Source organism: Orbicella faveolata, unplaced genomic scaffold (genome assembly GCF_042242905.1).
Source record: "Orbicella faveolata isolate gen_17 unplaced genomic scaffold, um_ofav_v1 contig_13, whole genome shotgun sequence".
Classification (NCBI taxonomy): Eukaryota; Metazoa; Cnidaria; class Anthozoa; order Scleractinia; family Merulinidae; genus Orbicella; species Orbicella faveolata.
Genome location: NW_028301540.1, coordinates 17,242,124 through 17,265,010, shown reverse-complemented (window position 1 = coordinate 17,265,010; position 22,887 = coordinate 17,242,124). Strand labels below are relative to the sequence as shown.

At 38.6% G+C, this 22,887-nt stretch overlaps 1 protein-coding gene and 2 pseudogenes across 1 annotated transcript; 1 reads left to right on the top strand and 2 right to left on the bottom strand.

Moving 5' to 3' along the window:
- Nucleotides 1–71: 71 nt before the first annotated feature.
- On the bottom strand, nt 72–1,277 carry LOC149115385 (ATP-dependent DNA helicase PIF6-like; annotated as a pseudogene).
- A 3,571-nt stretch (nt 1,278–4,848) lies between these two features.
- On the top strand, nt 4,849–5,855 carry LOC149115384 (uncharacterized; annotated as a pseudogene).
- Nucleotides 5,856–7,451: 1,596 nt separating this feature from the next.
- LOC149115383 (uncharacterized) lies at nt 7,452–9,850 on the bottom strand. The gene is made up of 2 exons (XM_089285678.1): nt 9,798–9,850; nt 7,452–8,605 (listed from the first exon to the last, which is right to left on the bottom strand). The coding sequence occupies exons 1-2, from the start codon at nt 9,848–9,850 to the stop codon at nt 7,474–7,476; spliced, it is 1,185 nt and encodes a 394-aa protein (XP_089141804.1). The 3' UTR covers nt 7,452–7,473.
- Between the last annotated feature and the right edge of the window lie 13,037 nt (nt 9,851–22,887).

Below are 22,887 nucleotides of genomic sequence, written 5' to 3'. Positions count from 1 at the left end.
ATGAACATACCATTGGAATTATCCATGGTTGCGTCAACTGCAAATGAAAATGAAAGAATTAAACACAATATTTAATAACAGTTAAATACATATTGTTTGAAGAAGAACTTCTTGGTTTTTTCTGCAACTGTCTGAAGCCTAAGTTCTTCTGCTTTTCTGTATTTGAGGTTGTTTGACTTTTTAATGTTTCCCAGCCTATCAAAAGTCATTGGTTCTAGTATAAGAGATGATAAATCTCTAACTCTACTTATGGCAACATATGTGAGGCCAAGAGTTGCTTCTGATTTTCCAATATCTATCCATGATTTATGCAAAGTTAATCCTTGGCTCTTATGGATAGTCAGTGCCCATGCAAGTTTAAGTGATAGTTGTTGTCTTTCATGTATTGAATTTCCATTATGCACTGACATAGTTATAGGAACTATAGGAACTAAAAAAGGTGTTCCAGATACGGAGGGACTAAATTTAATCATTGAATTTGACAACAACAGCAATAGGCAGATCTGGAGGTTGGTGATTGCTCTTATAAATTATGTCTAGTACTTGTCCAGTAGATCCATTACAAAGACCAACAGATGGCCATAAGTTCACTGTCAGCATAACATAAGAGCCTTTTGAGATAAGGAATATTGGTTGTAATCCACACATTTCTTGAGGGCTAATTTTTGCAGCTGCTGGACTTGAGTGTCTTGCATGAATTTTTGCAATTGGTTGTTTAAGTTGTATTAGTGCCTTATAATTAAAGGTGGCAACTTCTTCATTTGAATAATATAACTGTATTGCATCATTAAAGTCTTGAATATTATTGACATGTGATGGTTGTCTGGTTAAGAGAATTTTCCAATCATCTTCAGTGGTTTCAGCATCGCGGAGGCGTAACAGTAAATCTCTGAATCTCATTTGGTCTGGATGTGAACCTTTCACTCTCTGATTAACAGACAATGTCACTACTTTGTCAAACATCATGTAAGCCTAATAGCCTTGCTCACCAATGATATTAGATGGTTTTTCATGATATAATGGTTTGGCACCCACTGGTGGTAACTGACCAGGATCTCCTATTAATATAATTGATTTGCCACCAGACAATTTTTCTTTCACACCAGATGATTGTCTACATCGCCTGTCAATCCATCCAAGTGTGGTTTGACCAAGCATTGAATATTCGTCAATAAAAGTATAATTCATGTTTGAAAGTTTATCTTGTAAATCTAGAAGAGCTTTACCAGACAGCTCTTTTTGTGAGTGTGGTGTAATTGGAAGTTTCAAAAGGGAATGAATTGTTGTTCCCCTGATCATGTATGAAGCTTTTTCTGTTGTCCCAGTTATAACACATTTATCTAGGAGCTCAGCTCGCAATGAATTGATCAGATAACTTTTTCCAGTACCTGCAATACCATTTATTATTAGCAGCAATGGTTTCTGTGTGTGTGTGTTTGAAGTGTAACATAATTATATCATATGCAAGCTTTTGCATCTCAGAGAAAGAATTAATGTTGACTGTTTTTGATTCTGCAGAGGGCTGGGGAAACTTAAACTGTATTTAGCCATGAAGGCATTTCACTGATCTGTTGGACAGTATATTTCAATGAGTCTAAGTTCCAGTCATAGCTTGACTGCTCAGTTATTTCATTCAAATCGCACTGTTTGTCTACATTGTAAAAATCTGACAAAATCATCCATTGCTCTGGTTGCATAGGTCGTGGATTTTCAGTCTCGTCAAAATCTGGAGGGTTTATATTTCCCAGTACATTTGAAAGCTTTTGATTCCAGTCTAGGACATGAGTATTAGCATATGATGTATTCAGAAAGTTATGCCATTCAGTTATGTATGTTTGATTATCTGGTTGTGTGGTGCCCCAAGCATTATTTTGAGAATTTTTCCACGGTTTATATCTGAAAAGTTGATATTTGCAATGCATACCGTAATATTCACCTTTAGGGTTGGGTGAATAAGTTGGGAATATGTTTGGAACTATATTATCTGAGCACACTATCAGGTTACCTTTAGACATTTTGTACTTTGTTGCAAACTCTACAAAATTTGTATCCAATATGTTGGGGAAATTATCTATATAGATGCTACGTTTTGCGTAAACATAAAGAAATGAATCACTAGTTGCACTGGAATTTTCTTTTTTTTGGGAATGTTTCCACTCAACGAGAACCATTTAAACTAAATGGTAGAACTTTGAATGTGCTACTGTGTAGTTTGATTGACAGCAAAAGGTGCATTGTTTCCTGAGCACTAAAATCCCATTCTCCTAAGTATTTCATCATAAGTCGTTTAATTGCTATGTTAGAGTTACTGCCCAAGTGAGAACTTTTGATGACAGAATTGAAAATGTCCTTTAACTGCATTGATTTTGGTTCACCTTTTGCAGCATATTTTGCAAGATATTCTACACAAGCATGATGATCAATAATAATTTGAATATCACAATTAACTCTCCATCCTTGAAGTTGAATGCGTTGGTGGTTATTTAATCGAGGATCATTTCTTTTAGTGACAACTTTAGCCCTGTATTGAACAGTTTTGTCTTTCGTGGTTACTTTTTCAAACTCTAATCTGGTTTTATCACAAAGATTGAATGGAAAATTGAAGCAACACTCAAGGTCAGATTCATTTTGCTTGTGTTTGAGGCAATGGTTTGTACTGCAATGTGTATGTCATTGAACGGTACTTAAAAGGTTAACATAGTCCTCGTTATGTTCATCAGATGGAATGTCTGTGTAATGTTTTTTACATGGGTGAATATCTGGTTTCTTCCAGTTGTTATCACAAGGGGGCTGTGGATTCTAAGTTGACATTATCGAATCTACATAATCACAAATTGTTGCAGCTGCTTTTTTGCCATTTTCAATACGTTGGAGAATATCTTGGTTTTGATCACAAAGGTTTTGTTGTAAATTTTTTTCAGCTAAGAAACCTTTCAATGCAGTTTCTGTGAGCTTGCAAAGCCCAGGATCATTCTTCAATTTAGCTGTACCATGACAATGAATGCTACCTCTAGCTTGAAATTCATATCTGTACCAGTGCCATGAAGCTCCAAGGGTTTTGTATAACCAATGGTTAGTAAAACTTTCCAGTAAATGTAAAGAATCCGATCCTACCGACACGTCGGTCAACTGTCGGCTGACTGTCGGTGGACAGTCCGCCGACAGTCGACCGACAGTCGACCAACGCGTCAGCCACTTTTTAACCTTGTAATGCACAAGCTGCGTCAGTGATGTGTCGGTGACTCATTTGGGCCTTATTGAATTATTGCAAGGCTAAACATACCTTTTCCAAACTGAACTGAAATGCCTTCGATGGAAAACTTTCACTACGATATGAAAATAAGAAGTTTACTTTTGACTGCCATCTTGTTTTCCATGCTCTTAGAACCCAGTTCCCATTACGACAACTGATTTTAGAACCTAGTTCTCACTTCAGCAAACACATTAGCCGACTTTCGGCCGACTGTCAGGCAATGCGTCGGCCGACTGTCGAGCAACGCATCGGCCGAGACTTTATCTTTATTTATTAAGTTAAACTTTATTGAGTTGGTCATTGAGTTTTTCAAACTTGGTGGCTCCTAAAGGAGCCGTTTTTTTGTTGTTGTTGACAGAGCCCTCTAGGAATAGAAGGCATCCTCCAACGCCAGTGGTAACAGCTTCTTCGCAATGCGAAGTCGTTTCACCAACGGCAACTGATCACCCAGCTGCCTTCGACACTCCTGCTTGATCCTTTTCACTGAAAGTTTCGGGTCTCCCAGCCTCTCCAAGGTGCTTTCGTACGTCACTTCGTTGACAATTCGCAGCTCCTCTATGCCGAGGAGGTCTCTGATTGTGCTGCGTGCTGTGCCTGCGAGTCTGTAAGCGTTGTTCAGGCTACATTTCTTTTCGTTCAGGCTTGAGAGCACCGCCGTGTATCGTTGATGGATTTCCGCAAGGTCGTTCCAGTTGACCTTCGCAGCAGCTTCATGATTATTTCCAGCTAATGGCTCTGAAGAGTTCTGCAAAGTTTGTAGCTGCTGCTCCAGGGCCTTAATACGGTCATCTCTTTCTTTCAACTGCTCTTTGTAGGCAGTGATACGCTGTTCATCCTGCTGGACCAAGTCTGCCATCTCGTCAGCGTCCTGTTGAGCCTGAGCTACCTGCTCCTCCCTCTCTTGGCAACTGTCTTCGAGCTCGTCGAATAGGGCCTTCAGATCTTGGTAGGCCTTGCCAAGTTGTTGATTTTTCTGCTGCAGCTGTCGACAAATGGATCTGTAGTTAGGCTCAGCTTCTGGAGACCCTAGGGCTGTGGCTACCTGTGGTTGCTCCTTTTCTGCTGCCCTCCTTCCCCTCTTGGTCTTCTGTTTTTTCGCTGGTGGCTGCTCACAGTCACATTTGCGACTGTCGCCACTACAAGAACCGCACATCACTAAACAGTGGATTCTTGTATGACCAGATTGTCCGCAGACAGTACACTTAGTTACACGTTGAGACATAGTTGAGTATAGAGAGCGTAGTTGCAAATAGATGCTAATGGTGTTAAGTTAATTGAGTTGTCACATTAAATAACATGTTCCTTTCATATCATTGGCTTAATAAGAAGCGTTGTGATTCACTGTTTTTCCGCAACGGTGATTGGTTTAATTCAATCCTAACTTGATCCGCATTAATTACCGCTGTTTTTCCTTGTATTCAATTGGTTTAATAAGAAGCGTCGTGATTCGCTGTTTTTCCGCAACAGTGATTGGTTTAATTCGATGCTAACTTGATCCTAACTAAATCTACACTTGATCCTAATTTCATTATGATCTAGCATTTGATCACGACTTTATGAAACATGGAGTTCCGTGATCTTTTTGTTATACTGGGAAGTTTCCAGAATGTTTTTAATTTCTTTGTGAGTAAGAAGCTTTTAGCGAGCTGTCAGCAGTGTTCTCGATGTGGTTCTAATATGGAACTAACAGAGACAACACAGGTAAATGATGGATACATGTGGCGCTGTATGAATAAGCAATGTCGAACGTGACCTTCAATAAGGTCGGGCTCGTTCTTCAAGGGATCTAATATCCCGTTAAGTACATGGCTGCATCTGATGTTCCTCTGGGCTATGCAGATTTCGGGAAGCAAAATCGCTCGACTTACCAGCCTTTCAAAGCCTACTGTGATCCGTGCGCTGAGTGAGCTGAGAACAATCTGTTGCAACAAAGTCCTGAATGCTGGAATTAAGCTTGGAGGCTTAGGGAAGACCATGGAAATAGATGAGTCGAAGTTTGGTGCCAAGAGAACGTATAAGAGAGGGAGAGTCTTGGAAGGTCCGTGGGTGTTTGGAATAGTGGAGCGAGGATCGCAGAAAGTGCTGCTTTTCCGTGTTCCCGACCGAACTAGAGAGAGACTTGTTCATCGTCTCATCACTACACATATCCGACCGGGAACTGTCATCTACTCAGATCAATTCACTCCGTACATACCACTCAACCAGCTAGGATACATCCATCTATCAGTGAATCACTCCAAAAACTTTGTTGACCCCAACAGTGGTGCACACACCAATACCATTGAAGGCATGTGGGCTTTGGTCAAGAAGAAGTTGAAGTGGATGTGTGGTACCCTGTATGAATACATACCCAGCTACCTGGATGAGTTCACCTGGTTCCGGAACTTCAGGAAAGCAGTTGCTGGAAGACATCGCTGAACAGTTTCCACTGCAGTAAAATTGCAATTAAAAATGGCTCCTTTAGGAGCCACCACATATTAAAAAGTCAATGATCAATAAAGAGTATAAACTTCCAAATGAACGAAAAATAAATGTGTCGGTGAGATCAATATGTCGGCCGACTTGCTAATAAACTCCCTTTGGTAACCGACCCTTGACAAAACATTGAGAAGACCTCAGTACTGGTGTTTCATTTTAAAAATGGCCGCTATTTAGCTATCACGTTTTCGTCCTTTCTTATGAAGTTGTTCTTGCTTCCAACAAAGAAATAACAAAATAATAGTTAAAAAGGGAAAATATTTTGACCAACGCGTCAGTAGAGTGTCGGCCGACGCATTGGTAGTGTGTCAGCCGACGCATCGGCAATGTGCCGACCAATGCGTCAGTAGTGTGTCGGTGATGAGTCGGTGGTGTGTCGACCAGCGCGTCATTGATGTGTCAGCCGACGCATTGGTGGGATCGGATTCTTTACCTTTACCAACTTTCCAAATGCTGGTTGAAAAACCAATCAATATGTGGATTGTTAATTACATTCTGTCTCCTTTCCTCATTAGTATGATTATGTGGTTTATGTGAGAAAAGTGAATGTAACTGTGGCCAATGCATGTCAGCTGAAGAAAAAGTAAAGAAGATTGTTGGAACTCCCTTGGCAGTGATTATTGATTTCAACCCATCGCTTACTTTATTCTAGTAAGCATTGCTACCTGTAATAGTGCTTACATATCTTGAGAGCTTTGCCATGAAAGCTGTGAAACCACTGTCTGACACCATGTCATGTAACTGCTCTATTGTAAGATGAGATTCACCTGGATTCTGTTTGATGAAGACAGAGCTTTGTTGCAAAGCACGTTTTCTTTGAATCATATTTAATGCCCAATAGGAGAAGCGAGGATGGTTAGCAAAACGATACACCCAATGTCCATTTACACATTCACCAAATCTTAGGAGGTGTTTTATTTTCTTACAGAAGAAAACATCTCTTTTTACAGTGGGAGTGGTTGGGTCACCTTTTCCATCTGGAAACAATGTTGGAAATGCCATGGTTGCCAAATATGGTGTTGTATATTCATTGAGTGCTTGATTTAAAACAGTTGGCCAACTGACAGTTTTCACACCTGTTTGATCTTGAATTGTTTCTGTTTCCAGTTTTTCATTAGTTTTGATGGGAAGAAAACTCTTGTCTCAGTACTGTTCTTAAACACTATGTCAGAATCATGATCTAATTCATTACCAGTTGAGAAACTATGATCAGTCTCTTTGTTTAAGGTATCACTGGTTGTTTGAATTGTCTGAAGGTCTGATGGAATGCCATTTTGAGGTAGAGAATTTAAAGAATCTTGGTTAATTTTAATGTCCTTATATAAAGGATTATGTAGACTTAACCACTGTAAAGCGTCTTCAACTTTATTCCTTCTTACTGTTACATCTTTAAAAGTGTTTCCTTTTCCTTTTCCTTTCATACTAACAACAATGATTGGGATATCTTTAGGATAGTGAGGCAATGAGTTTGCTAACTCATTAATGCTTTGCGGCAAATGATACAATGACCAGAATAACCTCTTTGACCTCCTGGTTTCATATCAACTCTGATCAATGGGAGAGCCCTGGCAATCAACATTTCTTCTATTTGTGTAAGATTTTGTAGTTCCATGGGAACTGAAGATGGAATCATTGAATTTTCTTTAGAAAATTTTTTAGGTGTCTGTTTGTCTTTTGAACAGTTAGAACACACATATACAGAAACTGCTTTCCCTTGCTGTTTTCTTTTTGTTTTTTTGTGGCTAAGCCTCAGAACAGATTGTGCACTGGTAAATAGTATAGTCTAGCGACCTGTGAAATGAAGCAATATCTTTTTTGGCATCTCTTTCAGTGACACTGCTTCTATTTGGAGTTTGGAGTTTTGTCTTACTTTGGCATTCACTAAGCAACTTTGCTTTTTTGCAACATCTATTTGAATTTGTTTGGACTTTAGTTTGTTGTACAGAAGGAACTTTTTGTTTCACATTCTTCTTGTTTAGAGAACTGCTCTTGTTTTGTGAACAACTTCTTTCTTTGTTTCCATTCAATAAAACAGTTGTAATTGTTTTTCTTTTTGCATTTTGGATATTGGTATCACATTTTTGCTTTTGCTGGCAAGGCACATTTTTGGATGTGTCTGCATTTGTTTTGTTTTTCTGTTGAATGTGAGAAATCTTACCAAGGAGGTGGCTTTCTGGAATCTGTTGCTGACCAGCTGAACACACATCAAGTACATGTGCTATGTCATAGTGATCTCCAGTGGAGTTCTTAATGTAAATTGAGCAGTTATTTTCTGGTATGTTCCCATCTAGCATAATTCTTGAAAACTTTTGCCATTTGATATTATCGATAGCAAATCTGGTGTACACATAAATGTCAGTGGATAACAATGAGGCAGCAGATAATATTTCAATGTCTGTGCCCCAAACTTGATTTCTAGCCATCCCTGTTCTAGCTAAATAAGTATCTAAAGACGAATTCATGTGTGGAAGCAAAAGATTCTCTATATGTCTCATGTGATATAATATTTGCTGTCTTACAATAGTGTGATATATTTGTCTACCAGTTATAACATGAGATAGTGCTCTGAAAAGACAATTACCATCACCTTGTATTTTAAATAGCTTTGATGGTTGTTCAAGTTTCTTTGAAGGTTTTGAATTGTGTTTCACAATTAATGGGAGATTGAGGGCTGAACACCAAATTGACTGTGCTCTTTCATTACAAGGAGTAAAAAGAAAAGCAGCATCTCTGTCCTCATTAAAGTTTACATTGAGGGTCTCTACACAGCTGTTTTCTTTTCTTTCTTTTGAGGTAGCCAGTCTAGGTTTTTTTCCACTGTAAACATTGTCTTCAATATTTTCATTCTTTCTCTTTAAATTGTCCAGTTCGGTACTGTTTTGTACAAGAGTTCCATTACTGTTATTCAGTGGTTCATTGCTTGATAAACATTTTTGATTGATTGTGTTTACTGGAAATTTCTCAATGTAACCTGTGTCAGGCCCTGGGTTTGTTTCAACATCATTTGCAAGTCATATTAAGTCTGAAATGTAAAATTGGTATATATATAAAGCTGTGTCAACCAAAGGCGATTGAATCTCCTAGACTTTTCCAGAATTTTCCTTTGAAACATTCATGATATTCTTGAGCCTTCAAATATATTAAATGCATTCCAATAACTACTTGGTATTGCATGAGACAATTCCCCATACCGTAGGCTAACTTCTACATGTACTTCGAGAGAAGAAGAAATAGGAAAAGCGATTAATGTACTGCAAGAATTGATAGAATCCAGTAACAATAGAGATCAAGAAAAAAAAAGCCTCCATGGATCTGGAAGAAAAAAAGCTGAACTGGAAAAAATTATTGAATATAGGACGAAAGGTGCAATATTACGTGCCAAATGCAGATGGCATAATGAGGGTGAAAAAAACACAAAGTATTTTCTAAATCTCGAGAAAAGGCATTTCAAAAACAGCGTTATTAGCCAGTAAAAAACTGGACAAAATGAATTTGCTATGTTGGACAAAGAGATATTACATCGGTGTGAAAATTTCTACAGAGATCTTTATAAATCCTGCATAAATGAACAACAATCCGTACCCTCAAATTTCAACTTTTTTGAAGACAGAAATATTCTAAATGCAGATGAAAAAGAAAGTTGTGAAGGTTTGCTAACCAAATCAGAGTGTCTACAAGCATCGAAAAGCATGGAACCAGAAAAAAAACACCAGGCTCTGACTACTTGGTAACCTTGATCAACTACACGTACCAGAAGGGGCAGTTCTCAGTGACTCAAAGACGAGGAATAATTGAAATCATTCCGAAAAAAGATCCGGAACCATTTCTTATTAAAAACTGGTGTCCAATTGCCTTACTTAATTGCGACTATCAGATTGTGGCCAAAGCTCTTGTTCCCCTGTTCCTCTGTGCCTACTGTTCCTGTGTTTCTCTGTGCCTACTGTTCCCCTGTTCCTCTGATCCTACTGTTCCTTTGTTCCGCTGAGCCTACTGTTCACCTGTTCCTCTGTTCCTATTGTTCCTCTGTTCCTCTGTGCCTACTGATCCCCTGTTTCTCTGTGCCTACTGTTCCTCTGTTCCTCTGTGCCTACTGTTCCCCTGTTCCTCTTTGCTTACCATTCCTCTGTTCCTCTGTGCCTACTGATCCCCTGTTCCTATTGTTCCTCTGTTCCTACTGTTCCTCTGTTCCTACTGTTCCCCTGTTCCTCTGTTCCTACTGATCCTCTGTTCCTCTGTGCCTACTGTTCCCCTGTTCTTCTGATCCTACTGTTCCTCTGCTCCTCTTTGCTTACTGTTCCTTTGTTCCTCTTTGCTTACTGTTCCTCTGTTCCTCTGTGCCTACTGTTCCTCTGTTCCTCTGTGCCTACTGTTCCCGTGTTCCTCTGTGCCTACTCTTCCGTTGTTCCTCTGTGCCTACTGTTCACCTGTTCCTACTGTTCCTCTGTTCCTACTGTTCCTCTGTTCCTACTGTTTCCCTGTTCCTCTGTTCCTACTGATCCTACTGATCCTCTGTGCCTACTGTTCCCCTGTTTCTCTGATCCTACTGTTCATCTGCTCCTCTTTGCTTACTGCTCCTTTGTGCTGTTCCTACTGTTCCCCTGTTCCTCTGTGCCTGCTGATCCCGTGTTCCTCTGTGCCTACTGTTCCTCTGTTCCTACTTTTCCTCTCTTCTCTGAGCCTACTGATCCCCCTGTTCCTCTGTTCCTACTCTTCCTCTGTTCTCCTGTTCCTCTGTGCTACAATTACTCTTTTCATCTGCAGTGCAATGACATCTGTCAGGTCGTCATACACAAGTCATGAGCCCCATATCCAGCCTGAAAATCTCCAAAATGTCCAAAAAATGCATTTTTGGCAAAAAACTCTGGGAGTCAATGGGTTAAAATAAGAATACTCTAAAATATGGTTGGGTACCTTGTGACGTTAATATGTAGGTAAATTTATGAACATCCTAAGCCTATGAAAGGGCGCTACAAAGCTGGATACCTGAAAAATAAAGTAAGCTATATTTTTTATTCATTTATTTTTAAATGTGTAAATATCCTTAATGAGGCCTTATGTGCCACTTGGCATGAAGTAGTTAGGTGAAGGTGAGGTGAAATATCCTCAATCACCTTTAGAAGAGAAAATATCTTGAAAGGGATTTTTTCTCCTCTATAAAACCTTGGCAGTTGAGGATGTCTGTATACAGTACTGTATCTATGTTCATATAAACATCGCAAGGTGTCCACCATATTTTGGAGTATCCGTTATAGTAACAGTTAACAGCCAGACTCCACAATTTGTAAACACAGCAAAGTCCCAGTTCTCCAATAAAGTAAATAGGAATTGAGTAGATGTTTCAGATCATGTACAAATTAGGCCCAGTTACATAATATCATCTTGCCACGTCCTGGCAAGAATATTGGTGAACTCTTCCTGTAATTCTGGAAACATATACATGGATGGAGCTCCAGAACAGAACCACAGATATGCACGACAGGCCGTCTTGCTAATCCATCCAAGGTTTAAAACTGGACTGAGATATGTGGTACACAGAGGACATCTGTGTCTTTAACATAACTTAAGAAAGAATTAGGTTGAGCCTGATCCATTCATCTCACAAAACATTTTAGAAAATCTACTGCTGCTCACTCAGAGTTGTTTTGTGGATCTGCTTGTATCATGCACAGCACTTTCTGGTTAGTGTGCTTAACTTCCTGGTACAGATTACTTAGACCTTCGATTGTAGCCATTTCTTTACTTTTAACCCTTTGGTGACACCCCCAAAAAATGGCCATTTTTGACATGTTTTGGTAAAAAATGACTGGCTCATGTTGTATTCCACCAATTTTGTTATGCTATATGTCATTTTAAAGCTAAATAAATGGACATCAAGACTATGTTGTCAGTTTCTTTGAGTCTCTTTTAATTAATTAATTTAGGCCAATTTATGCTAATTAAAAAGTCACGCAATACACATTTTTTAGGAGAAAATTTTTAGTAACATCTCTTTATGTAGCATTGAAAACTGAACAAAGGAAAGTTGTTTCCCATTAAATACTCTATATTTCCTGAAAATTTGATTGAAATTCAATGAAAATTCACAAAGTTATGCCTATTTCTTTTCAAAAGCCCCATTTTGCCTTCACTACACCCATATGGGTGCACGGGTGATACAAGTGCCCATTGGCTACATGAGCACAATTTAAGTTAAATACCACTCATTTCAAATATTCTACTTGTATAAAATAGCAATTAGTTTTTAAAAATAAAAATCTACATGCACCACAGCCAGACACGTAAACCCCTAAAAACCACCAGGTGGAAAATGGGGACCATGTACCCCCAACCAATGCTATGATGCTACCTTTAGGGTTTCAAGGGGCCTTACCTAACAAAGAACAACTTAAATCAACTACAAGTGTCTTTCTACAATTAATCACGGTGATAGTCCTTGCTGTGCCAAATCTCAAAGCAGTTTTTATCCTGAGTACAATGTAGATAAACATTGTTACATTGTGGTGCACTGCAGCAAGACCAAACTTTCATTTCCTTCTGTGTTGCTTTATAACAAACTTTACAGTTCCTCTTAGTGTCAGTAAACTTTGGTATATGCACAGTAACAAACTCCCCAGGTTCCTTTGTTGGGGGCTTGAACACTGGAGGTGTTCGGCATTCATCCATGCCCATTAGATCTCTCACAAGTTCCTCTCGATACTCTGCAATTGGAAACTTTTGAGGACGCTTGAGTGCTTCATTGTCAGGGTGCTCTGCACGATGAAGTTGAAATAGAATGTAACTGTTGACAATAGCTATGTCAATCATGTGAAAAAACAATGTTTTCCACCACCTCATGCACTTTCGAAGAGCACAGTTCTTTGCAAGAATTTGATCTGAACGGTCAACTGCATTCATATAGTTATTATAATGTTCGATTGCTTTAGGCTGTTTTACATTGCTATTTCTCCACACATTGCCCACTTTCTCTTTTCTAGCAACCATTACAAAATCATTGGCACTGTCAATTGAAGTAAGGATAGTGACTGGTCGGTTGCCCTTCCATTGCTGAGCAAGGCATACTCCATCTCTTTCCCACCTCATGGTTCCCCGGGCTTTCCGTCATGCCCATTGTTGTCCCTTTTTCATTGTCTCAGGGAATCCCCTCCTGTTCTCAGCAGCTGTACCTGTGGCCGGAATCAAAACTTGAAACAAATCTTTCACAAGCTTCACAGAAGTATAAAAGTTACCAAAGTACAAATGATATCCCTGGTTCCTCAGAGGGGCAACAAGTTTCATTACTACATCATACCCTAACCCATTAGGACTTACCTCCTGTTGTGCATTTCTCCCTATGTACACATCAAAGTCACAGGTGTATCCATTCAAACTATCTGCCAAAACCCATAACTTTATACCCCACTTTGTTGGTTTGTTTCTTATATACTGCCGAATTCCAGACCGATGTTTTGATTTCACCATTCTCTCATCAACAGCCACACGTTGAAAAGGTTGGTAGAGATCCTTGCATTTTTGCTTGAAAAAATCCAAAAAGCTACTCACCTTTCTCAATTTGTCTTCCTCATCTTCTTCATCTGGATCGACAACATGAAGCATTGCCATAAGTGCCTTGAATCGGTCTCAGGACATAATTCTCCATGCCCACAACCCATGGTATAAAGTTTTTGTGCTCCAATATCGGTGAAATGAGCTAACATGTACCAGGCCACAGTATAAAATGAGGGCAATCAATTTTTCTATTTCCTCGGGAGAAGTTTCAACCCAGGCACCTTCCTTGTCACCATAGTAGGGTTTGTCGCCAATGGCCCCCCATCCATAGCTATTTGTATGGGTACAGATAGTTCTTAGAAGCTCTGCTGTAAAGAAAAGCCTGAAAAAATCTACAGCCCTTGTCATTGCATCTCTTAGCACTGGCATATTCAGATGCAATCCAGGTGGTCTCCTTGGGGTAAATGGGGGAATCTGATTTGGTGTATCAGGATCCTCGTAACTTCTACTTGTAGGTGCAGGTGGAGCTGCAGGTGCAGGGGGAGGATCACCCCTTCCCCTACCCCTACCCCTTGCTGGCCTCTGCTGGGGTAGTCTCCTAGCTCTTCCTGGTGGTCTTTCTTGTTCCTCTGCGGAAGCATCAGAGTCACTTACCTCATCTTCCGACTGCTCACTAGAGTCACTATCAGAAATCATAGCTTCGATATCTGATTCGTGCTCACTGGAAAAAAAACATATGTGAAATGAGTTTTTGAGAATTTGGAAGGGACAAAACTGTAACACTAACATAAAATGAAAGGTTCAGCAGTTAATAAGCAAATTTTGCACCAAAAAAAAATCAGGAGAGCTAAAATTTGCTCTTTAGATCTCACAATGTTGTCCTTTGATCAAAGGTCACAAACTGGAGAGATTATAACTGATGATAAATAAATCAAACAAAAAGCTTCTTCATTCAAAACCTTATTATGTTTACTCTTCAGGGCTTGATAAAATACATATAGCGTTGTTTGTACACTAATAATAGTGAAGTAAAAAACAGAATTACAATAAATAACTTGATCAAGCCCATGATTTTTCTGCTATTCATGAAACATTCCCGACAACATTCCAAGGTTATGTCCACATACAAATGAAACAAGTAAAAGGAATATTATACGTCAATTCCATAAAATTTCATCACAAAAGGGTTCTCAGAGAAAGAAAATGTTATTTGCAAATTCTTTGGACACTAGAAAATGCAAACGAATAACAAAATAACCATGATATTTCTTTCTGTCTTTCTTCTCGCGGACACATGTTTGGAGGCTCAAGTTACGCATTGCGTGAAAAAATCACCTGATTGTATGGCACTCAAAATTGTGGTAAGAATGAATAAATCGGGCCCAGGAAGCTTCTATTTCCATCATTTTAGTTTACTTAAGACTTGTAGTTTCATTTTCACAAAAAGATGACGGGAAAAGTGCAAAATTCGGGCTAAGTAAAGGGTAAATTCCAATGCACTCATATTTCATCATGTTTATACAATCGCTTACCTCCATTCTCTCTGAAGCACAATTTCCTTCGAGTTCTTGGTCTAAATCAAAGTCTTCTCCACTCGAAATTCCACCAGTGTTACTGTCAATATCACTTTCAGCATCACTGCCATCTCGGGCACAAATTTCAGCTGCTTCTTCAGCCGTGAAAGTCATGCATGGACACTTGCTCGAAGACGCCATTTTGAATAGAACTTTGCTTGTCACGCCGCATACACAAAAAGTGAATTTCGACTAGCCAATGAGATCTATGAATTCCACAATGGATTCTTTTTGATTGGCTACGTCCATAGTTTATTTTTAGTGTAAAAAACGATCAGGTAATGTTAAAAGAGCATTGTTTTGATAGGAAATACGTCATCGTGCCACATGGCACGATATTCGGGGTTTTCGTCACCAAAGGGTTAAGGAGCATTGAGGTCTCTTGCCAGGCATCAGAAACATACTGGGACTTCTGTACCATTTCTTTAGAGGCAACTTTGAGGACGAGGTCTCTGCCATTTTCTTGATTTGGTACTTTCCTACAGCCAAACCTGTCAAGCCCGTCAATCAGTTCATTAACATCTAAATTTGTAATATGCTTCTTTCCAAATTTCACTTAAAAGCTATACTACAAGGAGAATCAGCTGACTGTCATGAAGGTACTATTGAAGTTTATCAGGAAAGAAATCTGTTCACTCCAGTACTACTAGTGTGGAGTAAAAAAATTTAGGATGGAGTTATCTTTGAGAGTTCTTATAAGGGCAATGATCATACTGGAGGCATCGGTCACCAAGTCTACTATCTCTAGATCTGTCATTGCTCTCTCAATCAAATGCTTCAATGCCAGCTGCTCCATAGTGCTGAGGAACCTCCAGTTTCTCTTGTCAACCACCTCAATGTCCACGATCAAATGTAAGTAGTGCTGCATTATGGTATATACACAATACTTAGCACGGTGCCTTGGTGAATCATTTCTCTCATCACCAGCTGAAGCCAACTCTTCACCTTTAAGGACCTCCTACACCTTTTCTTTCATTGCTTTCCACAGTTCCTTTACAACTGGAGTCACATGTCATCTCAATTTGAGAAAATGTACTTTCTGACAAAAAACTCACATTCAAAAACTTCATAAGCACGCTTAGCTTGTCAAAGTTGTTCCCTGACACAACAATTGAGGCAGCAAGAAGAACTTTAGCTGCAAAGCGACTCGTGGATCATTTCTTGTTTTCCCAATGTTATTGATCATAACTAAGATGTTTTTGTAATTGTTTGAATGTAGCTATTATTTACTGATGTATCTTAAATTTCTCTTTGTTACTTAGGTAGGAGTCGCACTAACAGGATCGATGTTTACATTGGACATAAATTCTGTCATCACATGGTCGCGACATGTGCGACCCTTATGTGGCGATCAGACTATGCGACACCTTAAGATCAAAGAGACTGATGTCCTGCCCCGAAGCAGGTCATACCTTGCCTAATGGCCTTAAAAAATCATTTTTTATTGTTCTTCTGTTGCAATGTTAATCATTTCTAAAATTCTTCGATAAACATGCGCACCTCATGTACAGAGCTCTTGCTTCAACATATTTCCAATTGTCACAAAACATTGATAGTTGTAATTCTACAGTATGGCCAACCACTTTAATCCATACCAGGGAATCTATGCGAATTTCAACACTTTCAGTTTTCACGGTACCGGTATATTGGAAATGACTTGCTGTTTTCAGCAGCAACATGCACAGCCCATCGTTATCTCTGAGTCTAGCACAAAAGATGAATCCTCGGAGAGAAAATGTTTAAAAAGAAAAAGTCTAGCTAACAGGAACGATGGTGCTTGGACGATGAGAAAATGCTTTTCAGCTTTGGGCCGATAATATGATAATTATTATCAGAATGGTATCATATATCTTTTATGTTGCAAACGTGTGACCCCAGTAACCCTCTGGGGATAAAATGCCCTGACAAACGTGTGTGACAATTTATGACCTGACAAAAACAGAAAAGTCCGCAGTGCGACCCATGGCTTCATTATACCCATCATGGCTGTAATTCTTTGCACGCTTCAGCGTTTGCAGTTTCAAACTTTGTTTCGACTATCCTGCTAGCTCATGAACGCTGAAATCATTAAGTTTATAAAGAGCTGGACAGAAGTAAATATTCACTTTTTAATACCCAATAGTCCGTGATTTTTTCTTTTTGAGAAAGCATAATTAAATCACTTAACAGTTGCTTTTGACCGTTTTGATCACAGCTGCCAGTAAGAGTGATCATGGCTGCTGAGAATGATCACGGGAGTGATCACTCCTTTCATCAATTTATCACGCCATGTCAAGTGTGTGATTGTGCTAAAAAGAGTGATCACGGGCATGATCTGTGATCACGCTGTGATCATGAAATATTTTTACTGGGGTCACTGAAGATTAGTGTTGCAGGGCTCTCTTTGGCCGGCAATGATAGAATACAATGAGTACAAAGATAAGATACCCCTTGACATGTTTGTTCATACAGTTACTCTGTGTCGAAGTGAGAGGATATAAGGCTAGTAAAAAAGACATGTATTTAGGTAAAAATAGCTGAAAAGAAATGTCCACCTGAGCAAGAAACATGGGAATAATAAAATTGTGTGGTTTAATAAAACTGAGTTTCAGCAGATTAGCATGTGACATAGTTCTCACTTGAATTTTTACTGTTATTATTAGAGTAATTGAGAAACATTTAATTGGTAATGTTTTTAGCCTCCACTGTAACTGTAAAATTTGTAATTGTAAACTTTGGACTGTAATAGTTATTGTAAAGTGCTATTAAGCTAAAGGGAAATAGCACTATATACAGTATTGTGCAAAAGTAATGCAAACAAATTTCAATGAAATTCCTGGCTTTTCTTGGCTTTTCAAAGAAATTTCGCTTGAAACGATATTTCAAGGAAATTTCCCTGCATTTTCATGATGCCTTTTGTTCTGGTCCATGTGAATTTTTGAATGATAATTCTCGGTGCGTGAGAATTCATCATGCATTGTCAAGCGATAATTCACTCCTCTGAATTCTCCTTGTTTTTTTTAATGATTATTTGTTGTTCCCAAAAATGCACTGCGATTTTTCTAACAATCTTCCATGCACGAATTGGCTAAAAGCTATGAGTGAAATACATGAATGACCTCTCTGAAGATCAAGCACGAAAGAAGCCATTAATCTACCAAAATAACATCACAACTCTACAAACTGTTAGCCATGAGAAACTCACCTGGGGTATTTCACTAGGAGCCCTCGATTGTTGACTTAATCCAAAACCCCAAAACACCACAGTTTCGATAAATACAAAACTTGACATAAATCACTGAATACACTTGCCAAAACGCCATTTTTACAGCTTCTAGAACCACATGATTTTTCGTGTAAACCCGTCTCTGCACGGCCTTGCACTGTTTGTTGCCATAGTGATCATTTGTGACCTGATATCATCTGCTACAAATGAAAATTTTAAGCTACGAATTACTGGTTCTGTGGCAGATATACTGTGCTCGAGAAGATCAGCAGAGCTGTCTGCAGATGCAAAAGCATGTATAGATCAGCGGATGCACAAAAACGGCAAGAAGAAAAGTGGTTATATCTAGAAAAAGCTTTCAAAATGTGGGATTGCTGTAAGTTCGTCCGCTACGAAAGATCTTGTCACTGGTAAGGCTTACTAGGTTAAAAACGTGTGATAAATGTTAGAAACAAATCGTTGTTGCACTACTGTGATGGAGGTCTTCCAGAATTGTTTATCCCTGAGTCCCAAAGAATACTACATAAGCAACTGAAATGGAGCAAAGTACACCCAGTATTTTTATAACCAGGGGCGGGGCAGAAGACTCCTGAAATTTTCGTATAGGCATCATCCAACAAAAAATGACGTCACATCCGGTTTAAACTGCGCTTCGCGGCTCGTTTCACAAAGCGAGAAAATGGCGTTTCGATTACTCGTGGTTTCCCTCTATTTGTAAACCATCAGTTTCATTTCATTTTATATTGAGTATGGAAGGATGTTGCAGACACATTACTTTGACTTTTGAAGCAAAAATTTCGGGAAAAGAGAAAAGTTTATTATTGTTTTGAAGCAAAATAACGGAGAGCCTTCCGTCATCGTCGGGCGAATTTTACACACTTGTAAAACTGGTGTTGTTCTGACTTTTGGTTCTTGTTGTTCGTGATTTAGTGATAACAATAAGTGCAATAGCCTATAATGTTAACAACAACCTGGATGAAGTATTGCTGGCCATAGTTTGCACTGTGTACTACGGGAACATAATTAACAGAAGCTGTTTAGCTCCGAAAGTCGCTGTCACCAGAACTTTTGTTACTCTTGGCTCACGTGTATTGGTAGAAGAGACAAGCTGGATTGCATGCTGAAGGTCAGTATCCCACATTCCTACATCTCTTGTTGAAGATTGTTGTTTTCAGTAAGATACAGTACATATGTATCGGTAGTTTGGGGTCATCAGTCTCTTTCTCTTTGGTGAGTGCTTTTAAAACGCCCAGTAAAAACTTGATTCACGGCATGGAAACTTATGCCTCGCTGGATCGAAATTCGAGCAAGATTTTTGAGTTCTAGTCCTCTTTAAAAGTAATTAAATCAATTATTCAAATCCAAGCCATCAGAGGGAATCTGCCATTGAAGCTGCCCTAAGTTAAGGTCCTGTTCATGGACCTTCCCCTTTGAAAATCGTGGGGGTGTTCTTTGAGGCAACACAGGTCCCATTTGTATGGTCTCGGGTACCCGTGATAACCCTGCCCCTGAGGCAACTTTATCAAGTGTTTCTATGAGAAAATGTAGCCCATGTAGTCCGAGTAAAAGTTGACCCTGCATGATTATTCGTAACTCCTATTGAATAATCAAATGTGCAACTATCCCTCTTTGTTTAAGTTTCCCTCACTCATTTGATCAGAGTGGGTTTTGCTGAGTTAATTTTCTCTTCTTTGATACAAATTGCTGCTTTAAATCTTAAATCTAGGCATTACATGACACTCGCCATGCTGAGAGTTGTTCCAGTTAGGCAAGCCAAAGTGTTTATGTATACTCAAAGAAAAGTTGTTGGTTACTTTAGCTGCCAAGGCGAGTCAACTTGCCCACCTGAATTGTCTCACCCCCAAGTCTGGTTCGTCATCCTTGTGTAAATGGTTGGTTGAATTTTGCAAAGAAATAAGTGAAAAGTTAGCTACGCCAGGGTAACTCGGGGAAAGGGTTGTCTCTGGTACACAAGAGCCATTCTATTTTATTTCCATTTTCCCTCTTCCTCTTCCAACTGATTATGCAAAATATACTGTCCAAACTCTTTATGGGTACTGGTGTTTGAGAGTATCATCTTTATCACTACTGTGGAATGTACCTCACCATAGAGCCACCCCTGTTAACACAGCCACCTAGTTATTATGGCCACTCTATTCTGGCTCAAACAAAATCTCAGTCGGTCATTTTCTTATTTATTAATTATACAGTCAGATTTTTGAGACCTGTTGGTGACCAGATTAACAGAATTCTGGCACATTGTAGGAGTAATTTATATACAATTTACAGCAAGCAACAGGCATCATTTTGTTAGTGAAGTCCCATGCATATATGTAACTCTTGATTATTTTGAGATTTTATCTTTATTATGTCATCAAGGCAATAATATTTTGATTCCTGCTCCAGCGGTAGGGGGGGGGGGGGAACTCTCCTCTATGTGCTATATACAGCTGTGCAGCCCCAAAGGGTATGGTTATTCAGCCGTTTTGGTCATAAATACTCTAGGGTAAGGCTTTTGCCCTCTAGTCTTTAATTTGTTATGTTTTTTAGAATAAGCTACCTCAATTTTCATCATTATTGATAAGACCATCAACAAAAGTCCTTCAAAACTTATGTTTAGGGCAACTGTAGCAGTCGCAACAGTCACAAATGGGGTAGGGAAAATCACAGATTATGGTAATAAATAGGTTAAGAGTTTAACTTTTGTGAAGAGGGCTGCACTGACCCCCACCCAATTTTTCTGGGATGTACAAAACACATTTTATTAGCAGTTACTACAGTCTTGCTTTAGTAAATCAAAATAGTACTTGCTGCCAGGTACTTTATAAATTAAAGTATAACCCCTCCAGAAGCCTTCACAAAGTACATGTAATATCTGGTGCTAACAATTTTTTTTTGCGGCTGATTAAAATTTGGTATTAAATTGTACTGAACTGGAGCAGATTTAATATACATGATATTTTGTCACACTTAGTTCACTTATTTTAAGACTACTCAGCAGCAACTAGTACCTCTTGTATGACCATGCAGTAACAGTATATTCCAAACAAAAAAAAAATTACATGTATATGTATTACTATCCTGCCTGGAAGAGTGTGTAGAGAGAGCACACAGTGCAGTGCCCTACTGTATGCCTTTTGTTAGGTATAATAATCTTAAATTTAGAAGACTCATATTGATCTTAGAATTCACAAAAAAGTTGATTTCTTGGCAACTCTCCTTTAGCTGTGTCACTTCATAATAAATTAGCAGTTTGGTATGTTGTAGCATAGAACTTTAATTAATTAAGTTATCACACTGGTATCACAGAGGTCATGGGTTAGAATCCAGTTCACACCTAATTTTTTTCAGGCTATAATTTCACCTTTGCTTAAGTTGTGTATAGTACGTTGCAATGATCAATCATGTCTTTATAAGTTGATCAATGTATATATGTCCCACTGACTTATACTTCAACATTTTATCTTAAAGTTTGTTTATTTGTTTTATTGTGTGGTTCTAGAAAATGGCCATACCCACCCCAAGGAGATTACTGGAAATTCCAGGGATGGGGAGGGTCTCAAAAGCCAAACTTTTTAAAGAAATTAAAGTATTAATAAAAATTGGAATTTCCATAGGGAGGGATGGGGAGATCTCTGTTTAATAAATACATAAATAATATGTACAGACCCATTATCTGATGTGAAGACTGTGCAATATATCCTGGCCAACGAGTTGCCAAGGTGTAGCATCCTTGTTATCAATTTCAAGTACCAAATTAAAGAAGATCAGCATGTTAGATGGGAGAGGGGAATTTTTCAAAATATCATAAACTAAAAATATATATATTTTCCAAACTCAATCATGTTAGTAGTGTTAGTGTCTATTTATTCATTTATTTATTTATTTATTTATTTATTTATTTATTAATGAATACCTGTGAAGAGATAGTCATACATTCTTGCAAATATTCTGGGAGTCTCCCACATACCATTTAGATCATCCAGTCCCCCAGGAAAGTTATGAAATTTATTGTCCAAGTAAACTACTGAACCATGGGCTCCAGTGGGGACAGTGCTATTACGATGCAATTTGCAGATGTGCTACATAATATGAGCTTAACAGTTTTGTTACCATGGCAACAGACTGCATTTCAGACCTTCCCTGATATTCTAGGCTTTTCTGGCCACCTCATGGTCTTGATTAATGTTTTTCAAGCTGAAAATCACTGCATTATTGAAATTGGGTTAGAGGGAACTGGAAAAGATTGAGTTGCCAATTGGGAACATATTTTTATAGCCATATTAGTGTGTTGCCTGTAGAACTATAAGGCTACCAAGTTTCAATGATCTCTGCTGTATATATGGTCTGCACTTGATGTAATATTGGGTTTGGTGTATGACATCATCAGTCCTCTCATTTGCATATATTTTACACATTTTAAACTTAAATATCTCCAGAATTAATGCAAATATTTGTTAAGGTAAACAGCATTTGTAATCTATAGTGGAATTCTATTTGATACTCCTAAAAATTCTGAATCAAGGGGTAAACATTTGATGATAGTAGCATGCCAAATCATTGAGGTGAATTTATGCTGCTGACATTTACATGTACTGTAAGGTGTTGAAGAGAATTTTGCAGGGGAATTTGGTGTGTTTATTGAATTGCCAGAGGTTGGTTGGCTGGTTTTGTTATTGCTTTGTCATTATCGTCCATGTATTTTTTTTTAAAGAAGAGTGGTTGGTGGCAAAAGCAAAACTGGCAATATTCTCACTTACCTGTATTTCTAAAGTCATGTTTTTAGGTTTTTGTGGTCAATCTATTAGTAGTTGCACTGTCTTAAATTACAATAGAAAAGATGTGATATTATTATGTAAGTTATACTTTGGTATCGTTCATACCAAAATTAT